General features: G+C 35.5%; 1 protein-coding gene across 2 annotated transcripts; it reads left to right on the top strand.

The window, feature by feature from the left end:
* Positions 1-1,013: 1,013 nt before the first annotated feature.
* LOC140140785 (uncharacterized) lies at positions 1,014-22,570 on the top strand. 2 transcript variants are annotated; one of them, XR_011857288.1, is made up of 4 exons: positions 1,014-1,171; positions 17,710-17,808; positions 18,313-18,424; positions 21,765-22,570. XR_011857288.1 is itself a non-coding variant. In XM_072162529.1 (4 exons), the coding sequence occupies exons 1-4, from the start codon at positions 16,476-16,478 to the stop codon at positions 21,788-21,790; spliced, it is 333 nt and encodes a 110-aa protein (XP_072018630.1). In that variant the 5' UTR covers positions 16,426-16,475; the 3' UTR covers positions 21,791-22,570. The 2 variants fall into 2 exon arrangements, 1 of the variants encoding a protein (XP_072018630.1); XM_072162529.1 differs by lacking the exon at positions 1,014-1,171 and adding an exon at positions 16,426-16,571.
* Positions 22,571-23,447: the final 877 nt, after the last annotated feature.

A 23,447-nucleotide genomic window follows, 5' to 3' on the forward strand; every position in this document is an offset into this window, starting at 1 on the left:
ACCAAGATCAAAATCGATGTAAGCATGTGAGTGCTAGAGCAAATGTAATGGTTGACAGAAGAAAGAACCTGTAAGAAAAAAGACACAGCCGTGACTAACGTCACGGCTGTGTAACAAAACGTGTAAGCATATATGTACGCAGATAGTGCACTCGTGCGATGAATTCCTTATTTCTAGTATTACTTTTGTTAAGGTGGTATTGAAGGTATTGTGGAAGTGCTCTAAGCATGTTTTAAAAAGATAAATTGAGTAGAGCAGAGCACACTTATCAATAGGTGACCCCGGCCATCCGGGTACTTATTTTACATAACGATACACTTACGCTTTTCAACCCACAATAGATTGTGGAGCTGAGCGACTAGTTGAAGAATTGTAGCAGAGCTGACTCAATTTGTTTACATTCTGTTTTGACCTCAAATCGAGCAAATTTCTGGGCCGATTTCGGTAAAATAAAGGTTTACTTGGCTGAACACACTTTATTTTTGTTGTTGGCTGGAGGCCCCATGTCGAGAAGTTATAGAAATGGTAGTATTGTGGCCGATTTGAAAAGGGACAAACCACAGAAAACTACCAAGTTGATTTTTGAATCGGATTTGTTGTCAACGGAGGTCAACGGCTTGTGACGTCATTCCGGGGTCACCTATATGCCTTTTGTTTAGAGCAAATCGGATGATACGGTTTTCAAAATATATCAATTTATATTTTCTTTATAGCTTATTGTTTTTATCAATAATCAATAAAATTAATGAGCTTAAAAATTCATGCATAAATGTTCAGCGTACTTTTATTTTGCATACTTTTGCATTGAAACTTGGTCAGTGTTTTTAAAATGTTCTAATATATAAGCCGCTCCCTGATTTGCATATTTGTATAATTAATTAGCACTTATGCAAATTAAGGCATGTTGATCAGTGTACTTAACCCTACTCAATCTGTTTAAAACATGCTCAAAGCATTTCGTAATTTCTAGAAAATACCTCCAATACCACCTTAAGGGAAATCAACTAGTTATAGTGGTGGTAACTGTCTTCATGTTAATAAGCATTTTGGAGTGGAAAAGTATTACATAAAGTATACTATTTGTGTCAGATCTTTGTAACGAGACTGGAAGCAAACATGCTAGCTTTAACCATCAGCATCGTCTTGATGACCATGTGCGTTACTGCCCAAGGTAAGCGTATCAATATGTCAGTTTTTATTTCCACCAATCAATATCATACCGATAAGGCTTTTGACCTTGTAGAAATATGCCTAGGTAGAAATATGCCTATAGACTACACCAGGCACAAAAAGAAACTCGTCAGTTATATTCATCCTTGCTGTTCAATAACTTTATAATTTTGGATTATTCTGAAATATACATTTTGTTAATTGGACTTTTCTTTCTCATTTGACACCCTGTTCCTGAACATTGAGTAAGAATTGACCAAGATATGCGTCTCCAAACTCTCAAACCCCAAAATGAAAAGTTGCAATTTAACGATTCAATTGTGCCTGTTACACTGTGTGCTTTATTGATTGGCCCGTGGTGCCCAACGATGCGTTCCCATTGAAAATCGTTGAAAATGCAACTTTTGATTTTGGGGTTTGAGGCTTTGCAGGCGCATATCTTGGTCAATTCTTGTTCGTTTTTCACGAACAGGGTGTCAAATGAGAAAGCAAAGTCCAATATTAAAAAATGTATATTTCAGAATAATCCAAAATTATCAAGTTATTGAACAGAAAGGATGAATATAACTGACGAGTTTCTTTTTGTGCCTGGGGTACAAACATTTTTCCATTCACTGCAGGGGCTATTTTAACGTGCCTCCTGGCACGTTCGTGCAGTAAGAATAGAAATCCGTGCAGTGAGAATAAAAATCCGTGCTTAAAATAGTTCTATACTAGTTTCAGCCCGAAAAATGACTAAGAAATTAAAGAGAAGTTCCTCCACAAAGTAAGTCTGATCTAGTCGGGAAATCCTATATTGTATAGTTTGTGGCGATCAGTCAAACATTCAGTTTGCAGGGGAAATTTGGGATGACGCCCCCATCCCAAAATGGCCCAAAAAATCCCCGTTTTTAACCCCAAAAGTCCCGTTTGCGAGCGTAGCGAACGAAAATCTTTTAAGCCTTCTTGGTCAAAAAAGGTCCAAATTTTGGAAAAAAAGTGCACTTTTTCAAAATCCGTGCCAGTCCAAAAAGGTCAAAATTCTATAAAAAAAAAGGTCCACTTTTTCAAAATCAATCCAGCCCCCCCCCCATAAATCCTGGTTATGGGCCTGTTTGCGATATATTAGTAGAGTGGAGTCCAGATCAGTGAAAAAAGCACTGCTTAACCATATGATAATTATTAAAAAAATTTATTGTTTTTTCATTTGCTAAATGCATGTGATATCAGCCGGTTTAAACTCTTCTATGTGCTTACAAGGTAAACGTATAGAGGTAAATACTAAATTGAACACTTTCAACGCTAAACTAAACACATCAAATCATTTTGGTATTAAACGTATATACAGGGTGAATAAAAAAAGGGTCAACGAATCAATATTCACGTAAGAACCATGTTGAACTTTCCCATTATTGAAAATGCCACACCATCATACACAACTTGTAAAAAAAAACCAAGTGAACCCTTAAACTTTTATGAGTCATTTTACGGTAATACCCATTTTAACTCTTTGTCCACGAGGCACCATAATTTGAATGAGAGCACACAATGCGAAATAAGGACACCAGATCTTAAACTGGCTTTAACTTAAAGCATTAAAAAGCTGTAAAATATGTCATAAAAACAGAACGGCAAGTGCTAACTATCATGTGTTTTAAATCCTAAAAGTTCAATCTGGTTATAAAACAAAGATGGAGTCTTTGCACTTTTTGGACTCATCCTGTAAATTGCTTGTAGAAAATAAGCACCCTGTTTATGGACTGAACATCTAGGTTGAGCACTACAGACATTTAGTTCATGAAGAGTGTGTTTAATCTTTTGTAATGAATTTGTATGCAACTTTTTATGCAATTTGCCGACAACTTATGCAACTTTGCATTACTTAAGTTGCAGAAATCTTATCACATTCACATTGTGAGAACTTTACGCTACTGTGCGACAAGTTAAAAGATGGTAGGGACACGTGTGCATTTCATTCAACATTTAATAAAGAGGTTTTGTGTACTTTTATGGAGTTTTCAAAAATGACAATTCAATTAAATGGAATGACATTTTAAATGAAACCTATTACCTTTCTAAGTAAATCAAAAGGATTTTTATATTATTATTATATTTTACAGATACAGGGTGAGTCAAAAAAACTGCAATAGAGCAAAGAATCAATATTTATGTAAGAACCAGGTCGAACTTTCCCAATATTGAAAAATTCTATAAATGCTACACTCAATGGCCACTTTCTGTGAAAATATGAAGTGAATCGTGACTACCGTTTAATTTTTATGAGTCCTTTTGCTGCGATACCCAATTTCGTTATTTGTCCACGAGGTACCATGTGTTTTGAATGAGAGCACACAGTGCACGGTAAAGACACCATATCTGAAACTGACTTTAACTTAAATGAGGTTGTTTTTGCGTTATATTAATTTCTTTTTTTCTGTTCAAACAAACTTTCTAACATTACTTTAAGTCCTTCATACCTCACTCGACTCCAACACCAGTTTTTTAATCCCAATATGTCCAACTTTTTGGATATTTTGAAATTCACTCCACTTCAATTTGCGCGCATTTCATTTTGACATTTGAAAAACTCGCCTACAAATTTGTATATTTTTGATTTGATAGAGAATAAACATCTTTAAAGTAAAGGTAAAATGAAAATAACAACAAATAATGTTTCTTCTCCTTAAACAAGACCAAGGGCAATAACAGTTTGAGTGCTCCATTTTATTTTAATGCCAATGAGGTTAAGAAAATAGCAGTTGTTCCAAATCTACCTAACACAGAGTGGGCTGACATTCAAATTTGAAATGTCTCTTGGACAAACATTAAAATTGGGTAGCGCTATAAAATGTGTCATAAAAACAAAACGGTAAATGCTAATTCCCTAATTTTTTCACACAAGGTCAATGATGAATATACCATATATAAAATGTTTTAAAACCTGAAAAGTTCAACTCGGTTCTTAAATAAAAATGGATTCTTTTCTCTATTGCACTTTTTTTTGACTCACCCTGTATAAATTTGTGCAATTTTAGGCACCTGTGCGCATTTTATTCATTTTTGCAGAGATTGTATTCGTTTTTGCATATCAATACCATTAATACCATAAACTTAATAACGTTTATGATCCTAGTGTGTACTTTCATGGAGCTGTAGGTAATTATAAATGAAATGAATTAGTGAAATACATTAGTGAACCAGACATGAATCAATTTTCAACTTTAAGTGCATATCATTAGATTGATAAACTTAACTTCGGGGATTGCTAATGTCAAAAATGTCATTTTTTAATATAATTTGTCATAAAATTTGTATTATATCGCAAATGTCAAAAATTCAAAAATTATTTGATATCAGTTAAGGCTATTCCTCGTATTCAGAATGCAATTTGGTATGTCTGAGTGATGTGCTCTCTGCTCTCAGCCCTTAGCGTCAAAAATGAGTCAGTAAAAAGCGTGATTGTAACGCGTGATTGGTAAAAGTTTACAGAACTTGAGGGGATACAACCCCTCTGCCAGCAACCCCTTCCCCTCAAGCTTGTCTCCGCTAGCCGATCTTTTAGATTTTACTTTTGCTAACGCGCAGTGACTTTTTTCTTCTAAAATAGCCCCTGATTCACTGGATCATGAAGTATCGTTAGACGCCATGATAAATATAAAATAATAAAAATTTTATTGATTAGAGTCATGCACTCACTGGCTGTAGCAGTTTCTTTACTTAATGTACGATTTCCATCAAATTTAAATTTTGTTATTCTTTATTCAAAATGTTGAAATAATATTAGCATTGCTGTCCATTTTAAGTTGAAATAACAAGGTAAAGTGAAAGAAACCCCAATTGTTATTTTGACCAGTCGTACTGACTCAAGGCCAAAATCACCTTTTACCCAAATTCACACGAATGCACAACACAAATACACTGTTGATTAAGCTAACAAAATCTAAGACTTTAATTGAAAACAAAGTATGATTGGTACATATAACAATATTGCATATACAATAAAATCACACAATCACAGTTTTACTCTATCATTACTTAACCAGCGGTTTTCTTGTTGGTGATTCTAGAGTTCTTGCAATGTTCTGGACGACTGATGTAATCCTTATTCACTTGTCCTGCGAAAATCAGCGAAGTCCAGTGTACCCTTGCGTTTATAAATATCATTGCGTATGAAATCCTCACACGAAAATGATGCTGCTTTCTCCAATCACTTATCTTCTTGCGCTGCTTTCTCCAAAATATATCTCCTTGCGCTGCTTTCTATAAATTTAGTGTTTCTTTCACCAATCGCTCTTTTTCCACTGTATTTGACAGATGTGTGGTTTTCATAAACATAGCAAACTCAAGCAATTCGACAGAAGAACTTTAATCCATTGATGAGGAAGAGCACATTTAGGTGCTCGCAATCTCCTTTGTTGCTGTATTAAAATTAGCTCAATTATTGGCTATGTAAACTGGTTAAAATGTACTTCTTTTTTGAAGCACGAAGACCATCACACACATGTGGAGTTTCACAATCTCCCATGACATTCTGTAAACTTCAAACTCAAGCCTCCAGCTTTTTATACCAGTACTCATGCAAAACCCATCATCTATTAATAAACCATCACTTCATTCACATCTTCACAGATGATGCAAGCTTGAGATTTCCCAAGATTAATTATACACATTAACCTTTCTCATTACATTACTTCCTGTGTTTTTTTCTCTATGGTGCAATACACTGAACTGGGGATTTCCAAGTTCCAAACATAGATCTGACTTTGTTTACAATAATTTTTTTTGGGGGGGGGGGATTCCAAAATGACTTTCCACACCATTATCTTGCAAGTACAAGGGGGTTTCCCATCTCATGAAATACTTTCAGCTTGTAAACAAAGTTAAATAATTAAATTAAATTACTCAGGGCACATCACACTATTGACTACAAACATTTTCACAGTTCATTGGAATATGAAGTATCGTTACAATAATTGAAAGAGACACCATGATAAATATAAAATAATGAACATTTTCGTCGGCCGCACCACATAATGGCGTATTTGCAAAATACGCATTTCGAGAAAATCGAACTTGAAAATCTAGCGATTTTTATTTGCTGCATAATCTTGATTAAACTATTATTGTCGATTCTATTACCCCCACGACCCATTATTCAAAATCGCGCACTGTGATTTGTTGAAACGCGTCACGTGACAGACCATTAATTAGCGATAAAGTGTCAAGGGCAACGAACTTTATGTTCTTCTATCATCACAGCGCACAGCACACCTGCTTATGTAGGGGAGAATGGAATGTCAGGGGTGTGTTATTGTATGTGCATACCTGCTTATAGGGAGAATGGAATGTTAGGTTGTGTTATTGGAATGTGCATACGCTTTGGCTACGCGTATGCGCTCCACCTTGAGGTAAACAACTTGAAATATTTGGGCAAAAAAATTGATATTTTCTCTTTAAATCACACTATTTTGTGGTAATAGAATAGAAATAAAGGGTGCAGCATTATCTCTTTACACGCAAATAATGTGTCCTCGGCAGTAAAACGTTTAAATAATGGGTTCGGCTGCGCCTCACCCATTATTTACATTTTTACTGCCTCGGACACATTATTTTCGTGTAAAGGATCATGCATTACCCTTTATTTCTTAATTAAAACCAGTTTTTACAGTAATGCAAATATACCATATTTTCAATATAATTCACTTATCACTATCAGAGCATAACTTATTCTGCAAAAAATCAATATTAAATAAAATACGTCACTATGTGAAAAGGACTAATGTCAATTTCGCCGTTCAAATGACAAATACGTCGCGCAAATACGTCAGTATGTGAAACAGTTGCGCAAATACGTCAGTATGTGAAAAGAACAAAACAGCAATTTTGCCGTGCATTGACAGAGTCGCGCAAATACGTCAGTATGTGAAACGGCAAATTCTTCAAATTGCAGATACGATACACTGGGCTTGCGCATTATTATAGGTGATCGGCAAATACGTCGTTATGTGATGCAGACATTTCAAGGTTTTGTAAATACGACATAATTAAATTAATTAATATCTTACTAATTAAGCCACTTTGAGGCATGATTTTTGGTGAATATATAGAGTAGAACATAACTAACTAACATACCAATTTTCTCAAAAATGTTAAAAATGTCGAATACGTCAGTATGTGATACGGTATGATCTTATAATATGAAATTGGTTAATTTTTTTCAAACCTGTTTTTTGGCATATTTGTAATGTTCACATATGTCACAACTTGCACCTAAATGGAATCAGCCAACTTTATTGTGTTTGTAGGTCAAATATTATCAAATATTACATTATATCCTCCTTTAGAACTGCGTGTTAAACGGCCAAAATAACCAGCAGGGTTTCATTCACTTTGCCTTATTGTTACTAGCATTATTTTAACATTTTGAGTATATAATAACAAATTTAAAATTTGAACGAAATCGTATGTCAAGTGGTCATAGAGGAGTCCAACGAGCCAAGTGATTAACCAAGATATGCGCCTCCAAACTCTCAAACCCCAAAATGAAAAGTTGCAATTTTAACGATTCAATTGTGCCTGTTACACTGTGTGCTTTATTGATTGGCCCGTGGTGCTTGCGTGCAATACAACGATGCGTTCCCATTGAAAATCGTTGAAAATGCAACTTTTGATTTTGGGGTTTGAGGCTTTGGAGGCGTATATCTTGGTCAATTCTTGTTCGTTTTTCACGAACAGGGTGTCAAATGAGAAAGCAAAGTCCAATTAACAAGATGTATATTTCAGAATAATCCAAATTTATCAAGTTATTGAACAGCAAGGATGAATATAACTGACGAGTTTCTTTTTGTGCCTGGTGTACATGTGCTTCATTGACTATTCAAAAGCATTTGATACTGTTCACATCAAAAACTGTGGGACACCTTAGTATCAATGGGCTTCCCAAAACATGTGGTAGAACTGCTTAGGACACTCTATGACGATCATGAATCAACTGTAAGAACAACATGTGGTGACAGTACCTGGTTCAAAATCGAGCAAGGGGTGCCCTTTTAACATCTCCTTTACTAGCCTTATCCCTAAGGGAACAACCCGAAAGTTCGATCAAGTCCTATAAACGTTAGGAGGTTGAACCCCTCCCCTCCCTCTAACGTAAATGTGGTATATCGAAAATGCCAGTATTTGTAGGCAATAAGAAAACTAAGTGGCACAAAATTATATGGTTTAATTAGCCATAAATTGGTAAATGGTCATTTGAGACTCACTTTTCTACATTCAATCTTTAATATACATCAATTTTAAGACCGCTGTTAAGGGATCTAAAATGAGCGTTTACTGCGTTTCGACAGTATTTTTTGTGGGACATGAGAGCACCTAAGACCTATCGAATTGCATTCTGAATACGAAGCATGTCTTTCTGATATCAAATAATTTTCATTTTTTGAAAATCACAATATAATACAAATTTTATGACAAATTATAAACATTTGATATTTTTCAAATATTTGATATATAACAGTCCTCGAAGTAAATTATATAAATCTAATGTTATATTCTTAAAGTGTATGTAGAAGTGAGGAAAAACCGACGGTCAATTGAAAATTTTGACCTTTCATATTGAAGATATGGATTTTTTTCCCAAAAAGACCTAATTTTTTTTGGTGTTTTGGGGAAAAATCCATATCTTCAATACGAAAGGTCAAAATTTTCAATTGATCGTCGGCTTTTCATCCCACCTACATACACTTTAAGTATAAATCATCAGATTTCTAAAGTTTACTTCAAGTACTGTTAAATATCAAAATATCAATTTTAATGATTTGCCATAAAATGTGTATTAAATTGCGAATTTCAAAAATCAAAATTATTGGTATCAGAATGACATTCTTCGTATTCAGAATGCAATTCGATATGTCTGATGTGCTCTGATGTCCCAAAATAAATACTGTCCAAACGTTCATACCCCAGCCCTTAAATAGATTAACATTTTCATACTATACATAAATAATTAACACACAGGAAACAAGAGGCAAACATTTTGAATCTTTTTTTTTTATATTATCTGGAAATGATGTTAACAATGGTTAGCGTATTTACTCATCTGTCATTGATGATGAGAATGTCATCCTCATCCATTTAAGGGTATGTATTGTTGGTCGAAGCAGCAGAAAAAAAAGTAGTTCACAGCATCTTGCGAATGGTAGTGGGCTTTAGCAAAAATTGCATTGCTCAATTCACAGCGAGCGTGTAGAAGAATTCAAATATCACAGATATACTTTTGTAGGTCCTGTGGTTCTTGAGTTATGTTGTAAAGAGGGCTGAAACAAAAAAGTATAATTATGATTTGTAGAATGAACTTTTGCAAAACACCAAAGTGTTATTTTTCAACAATATATTGATTCAGATAATGAAAATCGAATTTTTTGGCTGCTTCGACCAACAATACCTCGTATGCCCTTAAAGCAGTAGATCATCTTTTTAACACACCGGGCTAGAAATAAACAATGAAAAACTGCACATTTTTTTTCTTCAAATTACCATAATTTAATTTGATACCTATTTTGTCTGAATTGATTTTGTAACTTAATTCATATGTTTCCCTGTTCGCTAAAATCTATAATCCTTGCATGGTTATGAATTTTGAAACTTTAATTGACTGCAAAAAGATGGAAAAGGAAGTCATTCCATATTTTATCATATCGTAACTAAATTTAATAGTCATAAGTCTACCTGTAACATGTGTAATGAACTTCTAAGATTCTTAGTTATACAGAATTCACGGGTCATTTGATCATTATGAAAATTCTTCTTCTCATGAATCAAGAAGTCATGGAAACCTTTGAAAAAATAATGTATACATAAATCCCAGTTATATAAATCAGTCAATGTCAACAATTTACACATTCTATAGAAAATAACTGACATTGAAATAAGGAAAAAATGCGAATACATCCCACGTACGTACACGCGTATGTACATGACTCATTTTACCATGCACTGCCTCATTTCAATTATATAGTTTTAGTTTTGGTTTGGTTTTGGTCACGTGGTTTCCTATTGTCCTGCCTAACCACTTGAATCATAAGATATCGAACTCATTGTTTCTACTTTTTGTTTAAAACCTAACATTTGTGTCAGTCAGTTTCGGTTTTGGTTTCAGTTTCTTATAAGTGGTGTGGATCGTAAAATTATTTGATTTGAAGTTACCTACTCTAAGTATACAAAAGAAATGTTTAAATTTCGCAGTGCAATATTCACGAGCAGAGAAGTCGAACAAAGCAGTCTACATTTGAAAGCATTGATTTAGTTTGAAAGCATTGACTTGAGACTACGAATTAGCCTAAGCTGATTTCACTGTGAAAATATATAGACCATCGAAATATTTCCACAGACATTACAATAGCCACTTGACAGATTATGACTTCATTGATATCAACACTATTATACATAACTCTATTTATGTGCATGTCGCATGACGGAAGATCAATATCATAGAAAGCTGGTTTAAACTAACTTTTATTCAATTTATTTATTGGAGAATAGAGAGAGAGATAGAAGAGATCGCCAGGGAAAGAGGGTATGTGTGTGTGTGTGTGAGGGGGGAGGGGTAAGGGTAAGGGAGAAAGAGAAACAGGGGAGAGAGCATTGGAAGTGGGAAGGGAAGGAGGGGGAGAGGGGGGCTCAAGAGTGGAGTGGAATAATAGGGAAGAGTCGATATCGAGTGTGGGGAGGGGGAGGGAGGAGGTTATATATAGGTGGCGGAGGGAACATAGGTAAGAGGTATGGGTTGTGCTTTCCGGGGAATAATCTAATTCATAATCAAATCATCTATATCATCATGCATCGTATATATTTCAGACAAATAAACAAAACACCCCCCCCACCCCTCAATATATGCACATGATTTCTACATGTAGGCCTAGGTCTCGTATATATCCAAAGATGTCTATGCATAACTTATCAAACCAATCTCGGAAGTCGGGTGTAATTTGATGGTGTCATGGAAGTGTGCCATCTACGGCAAAAGTCGCCCGCGTTGATAGATATCGATAATGAAAATGTGAGCACAATAGGCTATTATATACGTATGGTTATAGTCCATTATACTTTTGATTATATATACCCTCTTGTGTCCTCCCAGCACAATAGTGTTATGATTGCATACCAGTTCATCTCCACATTTTAATCCCTTGATTTTGGTTTCTGAACAATAGAGAAACCAAAACTATATATTTGAAATGAGGGACTGTTGCGTTTAACAATGGAGATTAGGAGCGCTGCTTCAATTGCTGAATTCAAATCTAGACTCAAGACTTTTCTTTTCAATGATTATTTTGACTAATGTGTTTTTATTATTATATATTCTGATGCTGTTATTATGTTTTCTTGCCATGAATTGAAGTTTCAAGGTTCTATGATGTGTAATATTAAGGTTGTTATACTGTTATATTAATATGTTTTATTTTGTTTTCTTGCCATGAATTGTAGTTTTAAGATCTATGATGTGTAGTTTTAAGGTTTGATGTAATTATTTTTCTGTATTTATATGTTCAGCGCTCAGAGGCTTTTGTAATGTGCGCTATATAAATCCCTTGTTATTATTATTATTATTATTAACAATAGTAATGTTAATATACTTACTATTTCGGTCAAATTTTAACTTGATTATTCTTTCCCAAAACAATTATGCAATATTATTAAGTTTTCCGGTCATTTTAAGCCTAACTAATGAGGTAAAGTAGCAGAAAACTCACTCATTATCTCAGGTACTTAACTGTGGTATTCTAATGGGGATAGCCTTTGTAAGAAAACACAATGACATGTGATTGCGAGCCTACCTTAGGACCTGCATAAACAAGTCACATGGATGGACCCAAAAATGTTATTTATTTCTGTCACCTAAAAGAATGAAAATTGATGATGCATTCAAACCCATTGTGATGCGTTAACAATAGGCTACTACACCACCCAATCATCATTATGTACTTAACACTCTGCATGCTAGCCACAGGCTTCAACATACCGTAAATACCGGTAGGCCTATGCCCTAATTCCAAGTTAAAGTTTTGAGATATTTTCACAGAATATCAAGAGCCCGGATCAAGAGCTATCTCAAGAACCACTGTACCAATATTAGACTTGTTTGTACTCATTTTAATGCATTTTACATGCTGATTCTAAATATGGTCATGAAAATTTACAATTCTTAAATTTTTGGAATTGTTTAAACAATTCATGATGCAGTCATGTCTACAGTAGAATTCATCTCGACCTTTGCAGGACTTAAACCCCATTAAAAGCTATTAAACCAAGATAACACTCATTGAAGCAGCTCAACTGATTAAATCAGATCTTCTCTGGTTGTGCACAAGTGTCTGTTTTCAATGTGCGACATCGCAATAAAGCTGGTATTATAGCTTCAGTTGGGTAACCGATTATAAAGGAAACGAAAGGAAACAAAGGTATGTGTACCTTTGTTCACGAAATGAGACAAAGACCTGCTTTTTGTTAACCAGCATTCTTCAAAATGAGCAACATAATGATTGTTGACTTAACACAGTTTGGAAATAATTTCTTCATATTTTTGGTGTTATCTGTCGTTTACATATCCTTCCTAAAACACAAAAGTGCGACCCTCTCCAAACATCTAAATTAGCTAAAATTTAGGACATGTTACAAAACTATATTTTCTAGAACCTATTTAGAATAGTTTAAATGTAGCTTTTACCGTTTTTTGTGGCATCCTTCAGAAGTGAGCGGTCCGATACCAATATTTTCGGTCAAATCTCCATTCAATTAACACGGGGAGTTGGCTAGCTATGCCTTGCCCTCACTCATATTTTACAAAAGTGCGACCATTTCTGAACATCTAACCTAGCTGTAATTTTAGGTCATGTTAGAGAAATATATTTGCTAGAAGTTTTGGAGAATAAATAAAATATTGGCTGGTTATTTTTCACACAGTGATGTTAACTAGGCAAGTGTCCATTCTTTCCAACATACATCATTTGTTGAGGTCACGCGTCAATGGTGAGAGCACTGTGTATTGTGTATAGACCACTTGACATGTGACGTCATTGCCCGGCAGTATGCGCACGCATTATGGTATTTTCCATTGTTCTTTGCCCTGCAGAGTGCGTGCGCATCGTAGTCTGCTCAGGGCATGTGTATTTTAAATCTCCCACCACATTTCATATAGTACAAGAAAGCCATTGAACAGTGAAGCGGCTCGTTCGGGCATATCGACAGACCAATCCCTCGCCTTTGTTGATAAACAATAATGTAAAGTGGTCTATAGGAAAACGGACAGTAACTGCAGTATGTTTGAAACTTGTCCTCTGCAGTCGACATCCGCGTGGAGAGGGTTAATCCAAACGCGAGTTTTGCATGTCGTCAGCTTTGGAATTGCAACCGGTAGCTTTCTGTGATCCTACTAGTCGTGCACCGAATTGAGCCGTATTAAGGTCATAAGTTATGCCCTGTAATCGAGAATCGCAAAATGTATCGTTCACACGGCGGTAGAACTCGAGGATCACTCAGGGAAATCGTGAAATCCCCTAAATTTCTTGGGGATAAATTTGGGTATAAATGTTTGGGCAAACTTAGGGTTGGAATCCTCCTCAAGAGCGTTCACATGGCAGATTACCCCAAGTTTTTGCTTGAGAACCGCGTTGCATAAGCAGAAAACCCTCCGTGTGGACGGGCCTAGTACTACTTGGTATGTGATCAGTTGTCCTTCATTGGTTTATCTCTATTATTTGTAAGTGACAATTCTATGAATGAACTCTGTATTCAGTCCTATTCAGTCAAATGGATGAATTGGGTTTATTTGTTGACTTTCTTGGGATTAAATATGTGTCCTAGTGCAGGAGCAAAGGTAGGCTCGCAGTGACATGAATTTTGTTGAATCCAATTACGAGTAAGTTGGGACTGGCATATATTATGTAAACATTATAAATATGGCAAAAAAATCAGTTTTTGAAAAAGTATTGACCAAACTCATTTTAAAAGATCGTACATTATGATTATGGCTAGATTAACTACTTTTTACTAACGTAATTGACCTTTCGACCCATTCTCCCCTAACAAAAGGACTTTCGTTTATGAAACTTCCTCAAACTTTTGGGTTGTTTATTCAAGTTTATATTTCAAATCTTTGCACACCAAGATTTCTATACTTCCTTGAGAGTCATCATAATACATCCGTATTAAGGGGGTACTACACCCCTGGCCAATTTTGTGCCTAGTTTTGCATTTTCTCAAAAATTATAGCGCATTTGTGACAAGTAAGATATGTATAATAGGGGCACTGAAAATTCAGCAACTCATGGGCAAGTAGTTACTGATTTATTGATCAAATATTGGTTTTCCCTCATTTTTGACTCTAACTCCACAACTGTTGGCTGTGCTGAAATAAAATTTCAAGTGCAGTAGTTGTAGTACTTGCCCCTATAATATACATATCTTACTTATCACCAATGCGCTATAATTTCCGAGAAAAATACAAAAATAGGCACAAAATTGAGCAGGGGTGTAGCTATCTCACATTTGTCCAACAACATGTTCAACACACACTTTCATACATTCTGTCGAGATTGTTTATAATATATGCCTGATGAAGGCAATGTATTATATCGGTTTTTTTTCTTTTATTATGTTGAACATGACAGCACAATTTACACATAATTTTCCGACATACAAGGGCCTCTTGCTACTAATATTGTACATCACCCCAAAATTGAAATGTTAAATTTGAGGAGTATCATTTTGGCGAATTTTACAGGGGCCATCAAAATCTGGTTGTTGATTATTGTTGACAAAACACTGCGCTTACATAATAATAAAGTGAAAGTATGGTCAATGTTACAATTTCAGCCATGAAGGCGCTGCTTTCGTTTATCTGAACCTCAAGCTAAACCGCTTATTTTATTTTTGATTTTGCTCAGAGCCCTTGAACTTCGTCTACCCTGCCCACCCGCTTGCTACGCCCCTGCTAGGATAGGAGCTTGTGAAACCATATCGTCATGCAGTTATTGTTAACAACATGTATGCACTAGGGGCACTCACAATAGGCAATTGACCCCTACTGGTAGCGCTGTGTTGTAGATATAGGAGATGAGCTAGTTAGCGTCATATATGAAAAAGTATAAAAGCTATGATTTTAGTACTTGGTCTATGTTTCAATTACTTATTCTTTTCAAAATATCTGAATTTCAACCCGGTACAAGCTTTAATAATGGGGGAACATACATTTGTATGAGAAATAAATAATATTATACCATCTATATCCAAACTCCCGTGTTATTCCAATGCACATTTTGCTTCACGGGGCCGCCCTGGCTTGGTCGCATTTGCAAGAAGGGTGCCACGAAACCGTAAAAAGGTACAAATATAGAGTACCGAAGTGATGACGTCACAAAAATCTTTTTTTTGCATTTCAGCATTTTCATGACCATATTTCAGTAGAACATGATGAAAAATATCTACAGTCCCAATTTGGTGGGAATCGGATCATGAGGGCCCGAGATATGACCGCATGAATACCTAATTAGCCCCATTGAAATCAGTGTTAATTGGCCTGGTTCCAAACAGTTATGAACCAGGCCAATTTGACTTTGGATGTTTTTCAAATGTTCTACTGAAATATGGTCATCAAAATGTTCTGAAATGCAAAAAAGAAAATTTCATGACGTCACACTTCGGTACTCTATAGTACTTTCTGTCAATCAAGAATGGTTTATTCTCTACACGTCAATCTTTAAATCATTAGCATAGTCCTTATAATAACGGGGACCGCCTTGATGAGTAAAGTACAGCAAACCAGTGAAAAATACCCCCAAACTCAGTCAGCGGAGCTCCGCCCGTACATTATCGATTGGATTAGTCGACCGTAGCGGACAATTCGATCGCTCATTGGATTAATATTATCACGTGGTAATACAATTGTATTGGACAATCGATTACTATAATGGTTTAGTACTGCATATCTCGGTTTAATCTTCACTAACCGGGTTTATGGCTGGAAAGGTCACGGTGAATTTGCCGTGGAGATAACTGCACTATGTGATTTTGTTTTAGCCATCGTATACTAAACAACATAGCTTCCAAACTTTGTACTATATATAGGCTACATTAGGCATTCAAATGTGAGCGTTGATAACAGATGTTACACTTGAATTATTTAAGGCAACATGATGTGATAACCTCCTTTTTCAAATAAAACGTTGGTAACAGCAGACTATTTTTTTTTTTTGGTGGGAGGGGGTCTGGGCCAGACCAAATTGTGGAGGCCCCAAACTCACGATGAACAGCGTAGGGCGATACGCAAAATGCGCAGCGTGACTGTCTTTCGGCTTGGTGTCCAGGAGGCGAAGAGCCCGGAACACAGTCATCGCCCCGATATCTTCATGGCAGAAATCTCCATGGTATGTTGAATCCACCGCTACGCATGGCCATTTTGTTCCGACCTGTTTAATAGTTTTGAGACGCATAATGGGCCGAGGGACATCTGACTAAGGCTACTGACAATAGTCCGGTGACTGACCTCGAGCATAGTTTATCAAAAATCTATGGTGTGAGTTAGCATGGTACGCTTTTAGACTACCTCCATGATTGACCTATACACTGCGCTATATAATTCTGCACATATAAAATCAGAATTATTGTCAGTTTTTGAGTTCAAGACGCAAGCTTCTTTCTCAAGACGATAGCTAACGACTATTATATCTGTTCAACATGTATATTCAAGTGCAAGGAACCACATCTGGCTTCTTTATACGAAATCATTTACGGGAGATATTCATCATTTTCTACCCCGGTATCCAAAGATTTTCATCTGAATATCAACATCGTGCATAGTACATTCACGTGTATCGATCCCGGGTATTTATTTTAGTATCTTTGCTGTACCAAGTAATTACTAGCCAGGCGATGTCGGTGCGCGGAAGCTGTTGGCATTTACAGAAACTTGAACTTTGACCCATACTGTGAAAGAAATTAAAATTAAATACCAAAATGGTTGGCAAATATGATTTGTTTATAACGAACGTTCGATTTCCAACATTTACGATAAAAAACAATATTTTCATTTTGCGGGTCTCCAAAATTTGGGGCCATGGGTTCGGGCCCATCTTCCCCAGCGGGAAATCCGGCCCTGGCTAAACAAGACTGATTTGTTATTAAGCAGTCTGTATAGATGAGTTGACATGTGTTTACATTTGATACGCCCTCTGTTGATCTGATATCAAAACTGCCAGGCAAAAACACTATAGTTTACATGGAAGAAGTTGATTTTTTTCATTAACTTTGGTTTCAAAGCAAGTACTACTAAAAATGTTATCAAACTTGTTTACAAATGCATCAAGCTATATACATAATATCACATAAAACTTCAAAGGTTTTTAAAAGTTTGGTTTTGAAGAGATTTATGGGGTCTGCCATAGACACTCCTGTGTTATTTTGCCTGGCATGAAACAACAGAGGGCGGTCTGAACGTAAATATGTGACATTATAGGTCAACTCATCTATAGCTTTATGTTTACAAATGTTTGTTTTGCATTACAGGTGATCAATGTGAGCCGCCTTGTCTCAACGGAGGAATATGTACTGGTGATAACCTATGTAACTGCAGAAATGGTTACGTTGGCGATTATTGTGAATTTCGTAAGTTTTATTGTAGTTTTTATGTGGATGCTTGCTGTGTGCTTATTTGTATCACATTCCTTTTATTATATAGAAAACAAAATAAATTTATGTTTACTTCTCATGCCACTTTTAGATATTGATGGCACGCTGAATAACCAAAATTATATTTGCCTAATCCCACCACACGAACGCCACCTCACGAATAACTTGGTGTTTCTGAAATGTAACAGATTTTGAAAGTTTAGCCAAATTGTCATAAAAAGTCAGATCCTGCTCATTTGTCACAGAGAATCTATTTTCCAGGCCTAAATGAGGATTAAATAATAGTTGGGTTTTAAGCCTTTTCTAATGGATTTAATTTAATCGTATTGCACGTTTCCTCATTTAAAACACTGATTTTTTTCTCCCAGGGTGTAGGAGACTTGTATTTACTGGTGTGCATTCTTATCAATAATTTTGAAAGTGGAGCATCGATTTGGAACAGTGCCTTAATTAACGCAATCAATTTTATATCTTTTTTAGCATCACTGTCACCCAAATCCGTGCCAAAATGGCGGGACATGCATCAATGAAGCAGACAATTATAGATGTGTCTGTCCATTTGGTGTTTGGGCTGGACCAAATTGTACTATTCGTAAGTAGCACACGGTTGTTAGAGGGCATGTACAACTGAGTCATTTTTAATTAAAGTTGAATAATGATGACGCTATTTGTGACGTGTCATGTAAAAAGGAGAAACTTTATGGGCAGGTTATTAATGTTGAGGTTTTTACATATCTTAAATAATAAATTATTTATTACGCCGTTTTCCCCGATGAAATCGGACCTCCCTAAGCGAAAATATTGACTTCGTAAGTTATAGGCCGAAATTGAGATATCGGCCTTTAAAGAAATGATTAACAATGTGTGATGTGCCCTGAGTAATTTAATTTGATGATTTATCTTTGTTTACAAAGTTACATGAGTGATTACATTTTGGGGGAATTCCCCTCTCAAATTGAGCAAAACAAGTTGAATCATATCTAATTTGGAATATTTGGAAACCCCCTGAGGTTGTAAAGTGAAGATGACATCACGGGATTCCCTTCAGGAAATGATGTCACGTGAAATGTTAATGTTATAATTAAGGCTTGGGAATTTCCAAGATGACATTTGGCTATTAATATTTGGGATTTCCCCCTGCTTGGTATATAAGAAAATGGAATCACAATTATTCACAGTTTATAGTGTTGATCTGGGCTAGCTAGCTAATATGCTTACAGTCCAATTCCTTCAAAGGAAATTGCGAACCAGAATTAATTTAAGTAGTTAATGCACTACTACCTGCCAGTGTTGCCGGAGAAGATCTAGAATACGTCAAAGAACGTACTTCTTCCAAGAAAGGAATATAAATTCTTCTGTCGACTCGCTGAAGTCTGGTTCATACATAGATTATCCAAATATGATGATCTATGGTTTTTGATACAACACAGCTGTCAAAATAAGTGGGGACAACTGCATCGCAGTCCTGTTTCCTGAAGATATTGTGTGAAAGGTGGAAATAGCACAAAGTTTGGAGAAAGCAGCGCAAGGAGTTATTAAGTTGGAGAAAGCAGCTCAAGGAGTTAATTTTGGAGAAAGCAGCACAAGGAGATTTGTGTGAGGATTTTATACACAAGGATATTTATCAATGCAAGCGTACAAAGGACTTAGCTGATTTTCGCAGGGCAAGAGAATAAGGATATACATCAGCCGTCCAGAACATTGATATGAACTCTTTATGATCACCAAGAAGAAGAATGCTGGCTAAGTACTAAATAGTTGAAACTATGTGCTTTGATCTTTTATAATGTTTTTGCTTGTGTCAGATATATATGCGTGTTATTATCATGTTTAAGTTAAGTATATCTGTAGCTTAAGGTATTTCATTTGTTCAGTTAAAGACTTAGATTTTGTTAGCTTAATCAAACAGTGTATTTGTGTTGTGCATTCGTGTGAGTTCGGGTAAAAGGTGATTTTGGCCTTGAGTCAAGTACGACTCGTAACAAATGTTGAGAGTAGGAATTACCTTGCAAAATGTCTCAAAAATACAAGATGTCAGTTATATTCCGGTCTGAAACTATCAGACAATATTTTAAACATAAATAACATCACAAATTCGCAACAAACCCACATTGTGAAAAATCCCCACCGGTCAAATTTTTGGCTATTTCTCATGCATTTACGATCCTGCCCAAAAGTGTCTCCTTTTGACATGACACGTCACATTTACCTCCAATTTTGTTTGCATCTTTACAAGGAGTAGACTCTTGTAACACTCTTGTAATGGCGTTAGAACATCATCAAAGACTAACAAAATGGCAAGGACATTGTCAAAAAACATTGTAGGTCGGAACAGTACGGAATTTGTTTTGATTTCAAGACAGAATTTGATAAAATCTAGCGAGAAGCAGTATAAAAACCTGATTTGTTGTTCGCTCTGCTCGCAAATTGGCATTTTGAGGCCCTTTTTAAAACCTTTTGTTTTGGAGGGTGCGGCCGCACCAACCGCATCAACGCCAAAAGGATATCTGAGAGGAGAATGAATCAATATTTGGAAAAAATCAAGAAAAAAGTCCATTTCGTGGACAATTTTGACACTACTATATATGTTATCATTTAAATACTTAAAACAATTAGTGTATACAGGTGTCCAAAGCAGAAGCCAAAATTCTTTATCCAAACGCATGGATGCGTCTGATTGAAAAAATGACAAAATAAAGGCCTAATTTCGTGGACTATTTGACAATATATTTGTTATCATTGCTTAAAACAAATAGTTTACGGATGTCCAAAACAGAAGTCAAAGAGGGCACTTCATTATCCACACATTGATGGAGAATGTCTGGAGAGGATGCTACCCCCTGTATTTGAAAAATAAAATAAAATAAAAGCCGAATTGAAGCCATTTCGTGAACCGTTTTTTTTAAAAATTAAGGTTGCACGGGCCGGATGTGCCCCAGCCTGGATCCGCTATTGGCATGGGATGTCGTTGATTATGATCATAAAAATATTGAAATGAAAAGTAAAGCAAACGGGTTTTATTTTTCTGCTAGGAAATTATACAAAAATGTATAAAAAAAAATTTAAAAAAAAAGGACCCGAAAGGGAGGAGACAATCGCTAATAGCTCAGCGATCCAGCTATGGGGTTTCTTCCAAAATGAACAACCTAAATGTAATTGTCATTGTTTAAGGTTAAAGGAATCTTTCAATGGTCTGTATAGAATAGTAAACTCAGGGACAAAGAGTTCATGTTTCTTCATTGCATATTGTATGGATTGATTTTATTCCTATAATAAAAATAGACTACATGTTGTGCTACATGGTGGTGTAGATTCCCTTGATGTGATTACATTCTCAAACCCTTTAATTTATACCATTATTTTTGCTTTTGGAACAAAACATTTGAAAGACTTTGAACCACAGTGAAATACGGCAAGCGTTACTGTGCGTTTTGAAATTCCATGCTGCGTCTTGAGAACAACAACTGACGAAAAATTGAATTTATTTGGGTTAACAATCTGAAAAACGATAATGAGCATGAGCAGATCGTAAAAACGTGTCATTTCAGCTAACATGGCTAATGAATGGAAATGCTGTGGTATCTTATATCGCCCAGGTGATGTAATTCGCCTGAGCTGAGTCGATCGGCCTATCTCGAACAAACTCCCCATGCGTGACTGTTGAAGAACAAGTGGATTCGCACTACTATCATGGTAATTTCTGACAAGAAGATATAAGGATGATGACGCTGTGCTCCGTTTTAGAGCTAGAGCAAAAATATGTTACAATTATTATTTCCATCTGTACCGAAGAATGGCCCTAAAACTGGTTGCATAAAGTATAATCGTACTGCATGTCTATGTCAAATGTAATGTTTGTATGTTTAAATTATGGAAATAAATTATTTTGTTTTTTAATGTTAATACATAGATTGTTATTTTTGTCGTTACAGGAGTGCACCGTCACTGGATGAAGTAATCACAACAAGATTGGTCATACAATATAAAGACCACAGTCCATGACAATGTACAATATATAGCTTCAAGAAAATTGACTAAACTTCAGAAACTTCAGTTGCAGATGTTTATTGTGTTGAGGGGAGGGACTTTATGTGTAGTTTTGCATACCCGTAGTAAAATACAAGCTCAAACATTTTCCTTTAGGAACAAGACAATAATAAAATTAAATAAAAATAAAAAGATCGGTCAACGGCTTGTTACGCCAATCAAGCAATATTATGACTTATTTGTAAAATGTAATTCATTAACAAAATCTGATACTCTCAATTTTAAGATCATGAAAAACCAAATTAAAAGACTATTTTTTAAGCCGAATTAAAAGACCTGCGAACCAGGCCGTAAATACCATACTGCGCAGGTCAGCAACCAATCACGCCGCGCCTTTGCCCTGACGTCAGACGCAAACTACTCTGTTTTACATCGGTCTTTGATATAATTTCAAAAAATAATTTATGTTCGCACTAATTTTCAAATCGCAGATATGGGAATAAGCTGATCAAGATTTAAAAGGCTTCTGAAAAGAATTTTGAATATCGCGTGTTGAGAGCCGACTGTTTTTATTCGTTTTTATGGTCAATATGAGTTTTTTTCAAATAAAACAATGTGATTCGTGCTTGATAAATATTTTTCTAACATATAAGGCATAAATGTTATGATTGCTGGAGTCCCCCTTCAAGTTCTAACGAATGTTTGATGACGAAAAATCGATAATATGTTACGTATTATTTTGTATCACAACCCCCCCTGATTTGGGTACATAATTAGGGAGACTGGCTCTTAACACACTTTATATGTCCGATATGTCTGTGTAAGATTAAATTACATTTTTTTATATTTTTCTTTAACAAAAAAAAGTGGTTAAATAAAGCAGTATGCAGACTTTTTATTAGACATACAAAATTGTATGTAACATATCTACGTTATTTAATCTATTGCCATTCTATTTCTAGTAATGTTTAAAGGAAGTCTCCGACAATCACAACATTATTCCTTATATGTTAGAAAAATAATTATCAAGCACGAATCATGTGATGCAGTAAAAAGCCCACATTGTGCTGCGCGTCATTATGAGGGGGAAAATAAGGCAAATTGACCTCCACAATGACGCTAAGTCCATTTTCAAAAAATCAGAAAAATATGAAGATCAAGAGATCCCCAAGCAATTTTTTGGCTCTGAGCGAAGTTAAAAGGGCCTATGTGATCAGAACAATTAGAGAGCCAATTCGGGCATTGGTTTTTATGCTAAGGATGTTTGTCTGTTTGATATTTGGTCTTGAAATTTGTTTCTAAATTTTGCTTATTTATTTTTTAATCGATTGCACTCAAGGTGGATTTCAAATACTGTCGATAAAATATGATTTTTTGGTAAAAAAGCCACGATGAACGAGTTGTTTTGTGGTACCCCGTGTGTGCTCGAGATTATTTTGGTCTGTATAATTTAAGTTGCGTGAATGTGACGGAAACCAACGGAGGGTAATTTCGTAAGATTCAGTTTAGATTCAGAAGTTATTTACTATTTCATAACTTTTCTTAACTATTTCTTTACAATTTAAATAAAGAAATAGTTGAGGAATGTCAAAAAATGGTCAAGAACATGTCTAAATCTTGAATAAATC

This window comes from Amphiura filiformis, chromosome 19, assembly GCF_039555335.1.
Source record: "Amphiura filiformis chromosome 19, Afil_fr2py, whole genome shotgun sequence".
Lineage (NCBI taxonomy): Eukaryota > Metazoa > Echinodermata > Ophiuroidea > Amphilepidida > Amphiuridae > Amphiura > Amphiura filiformis.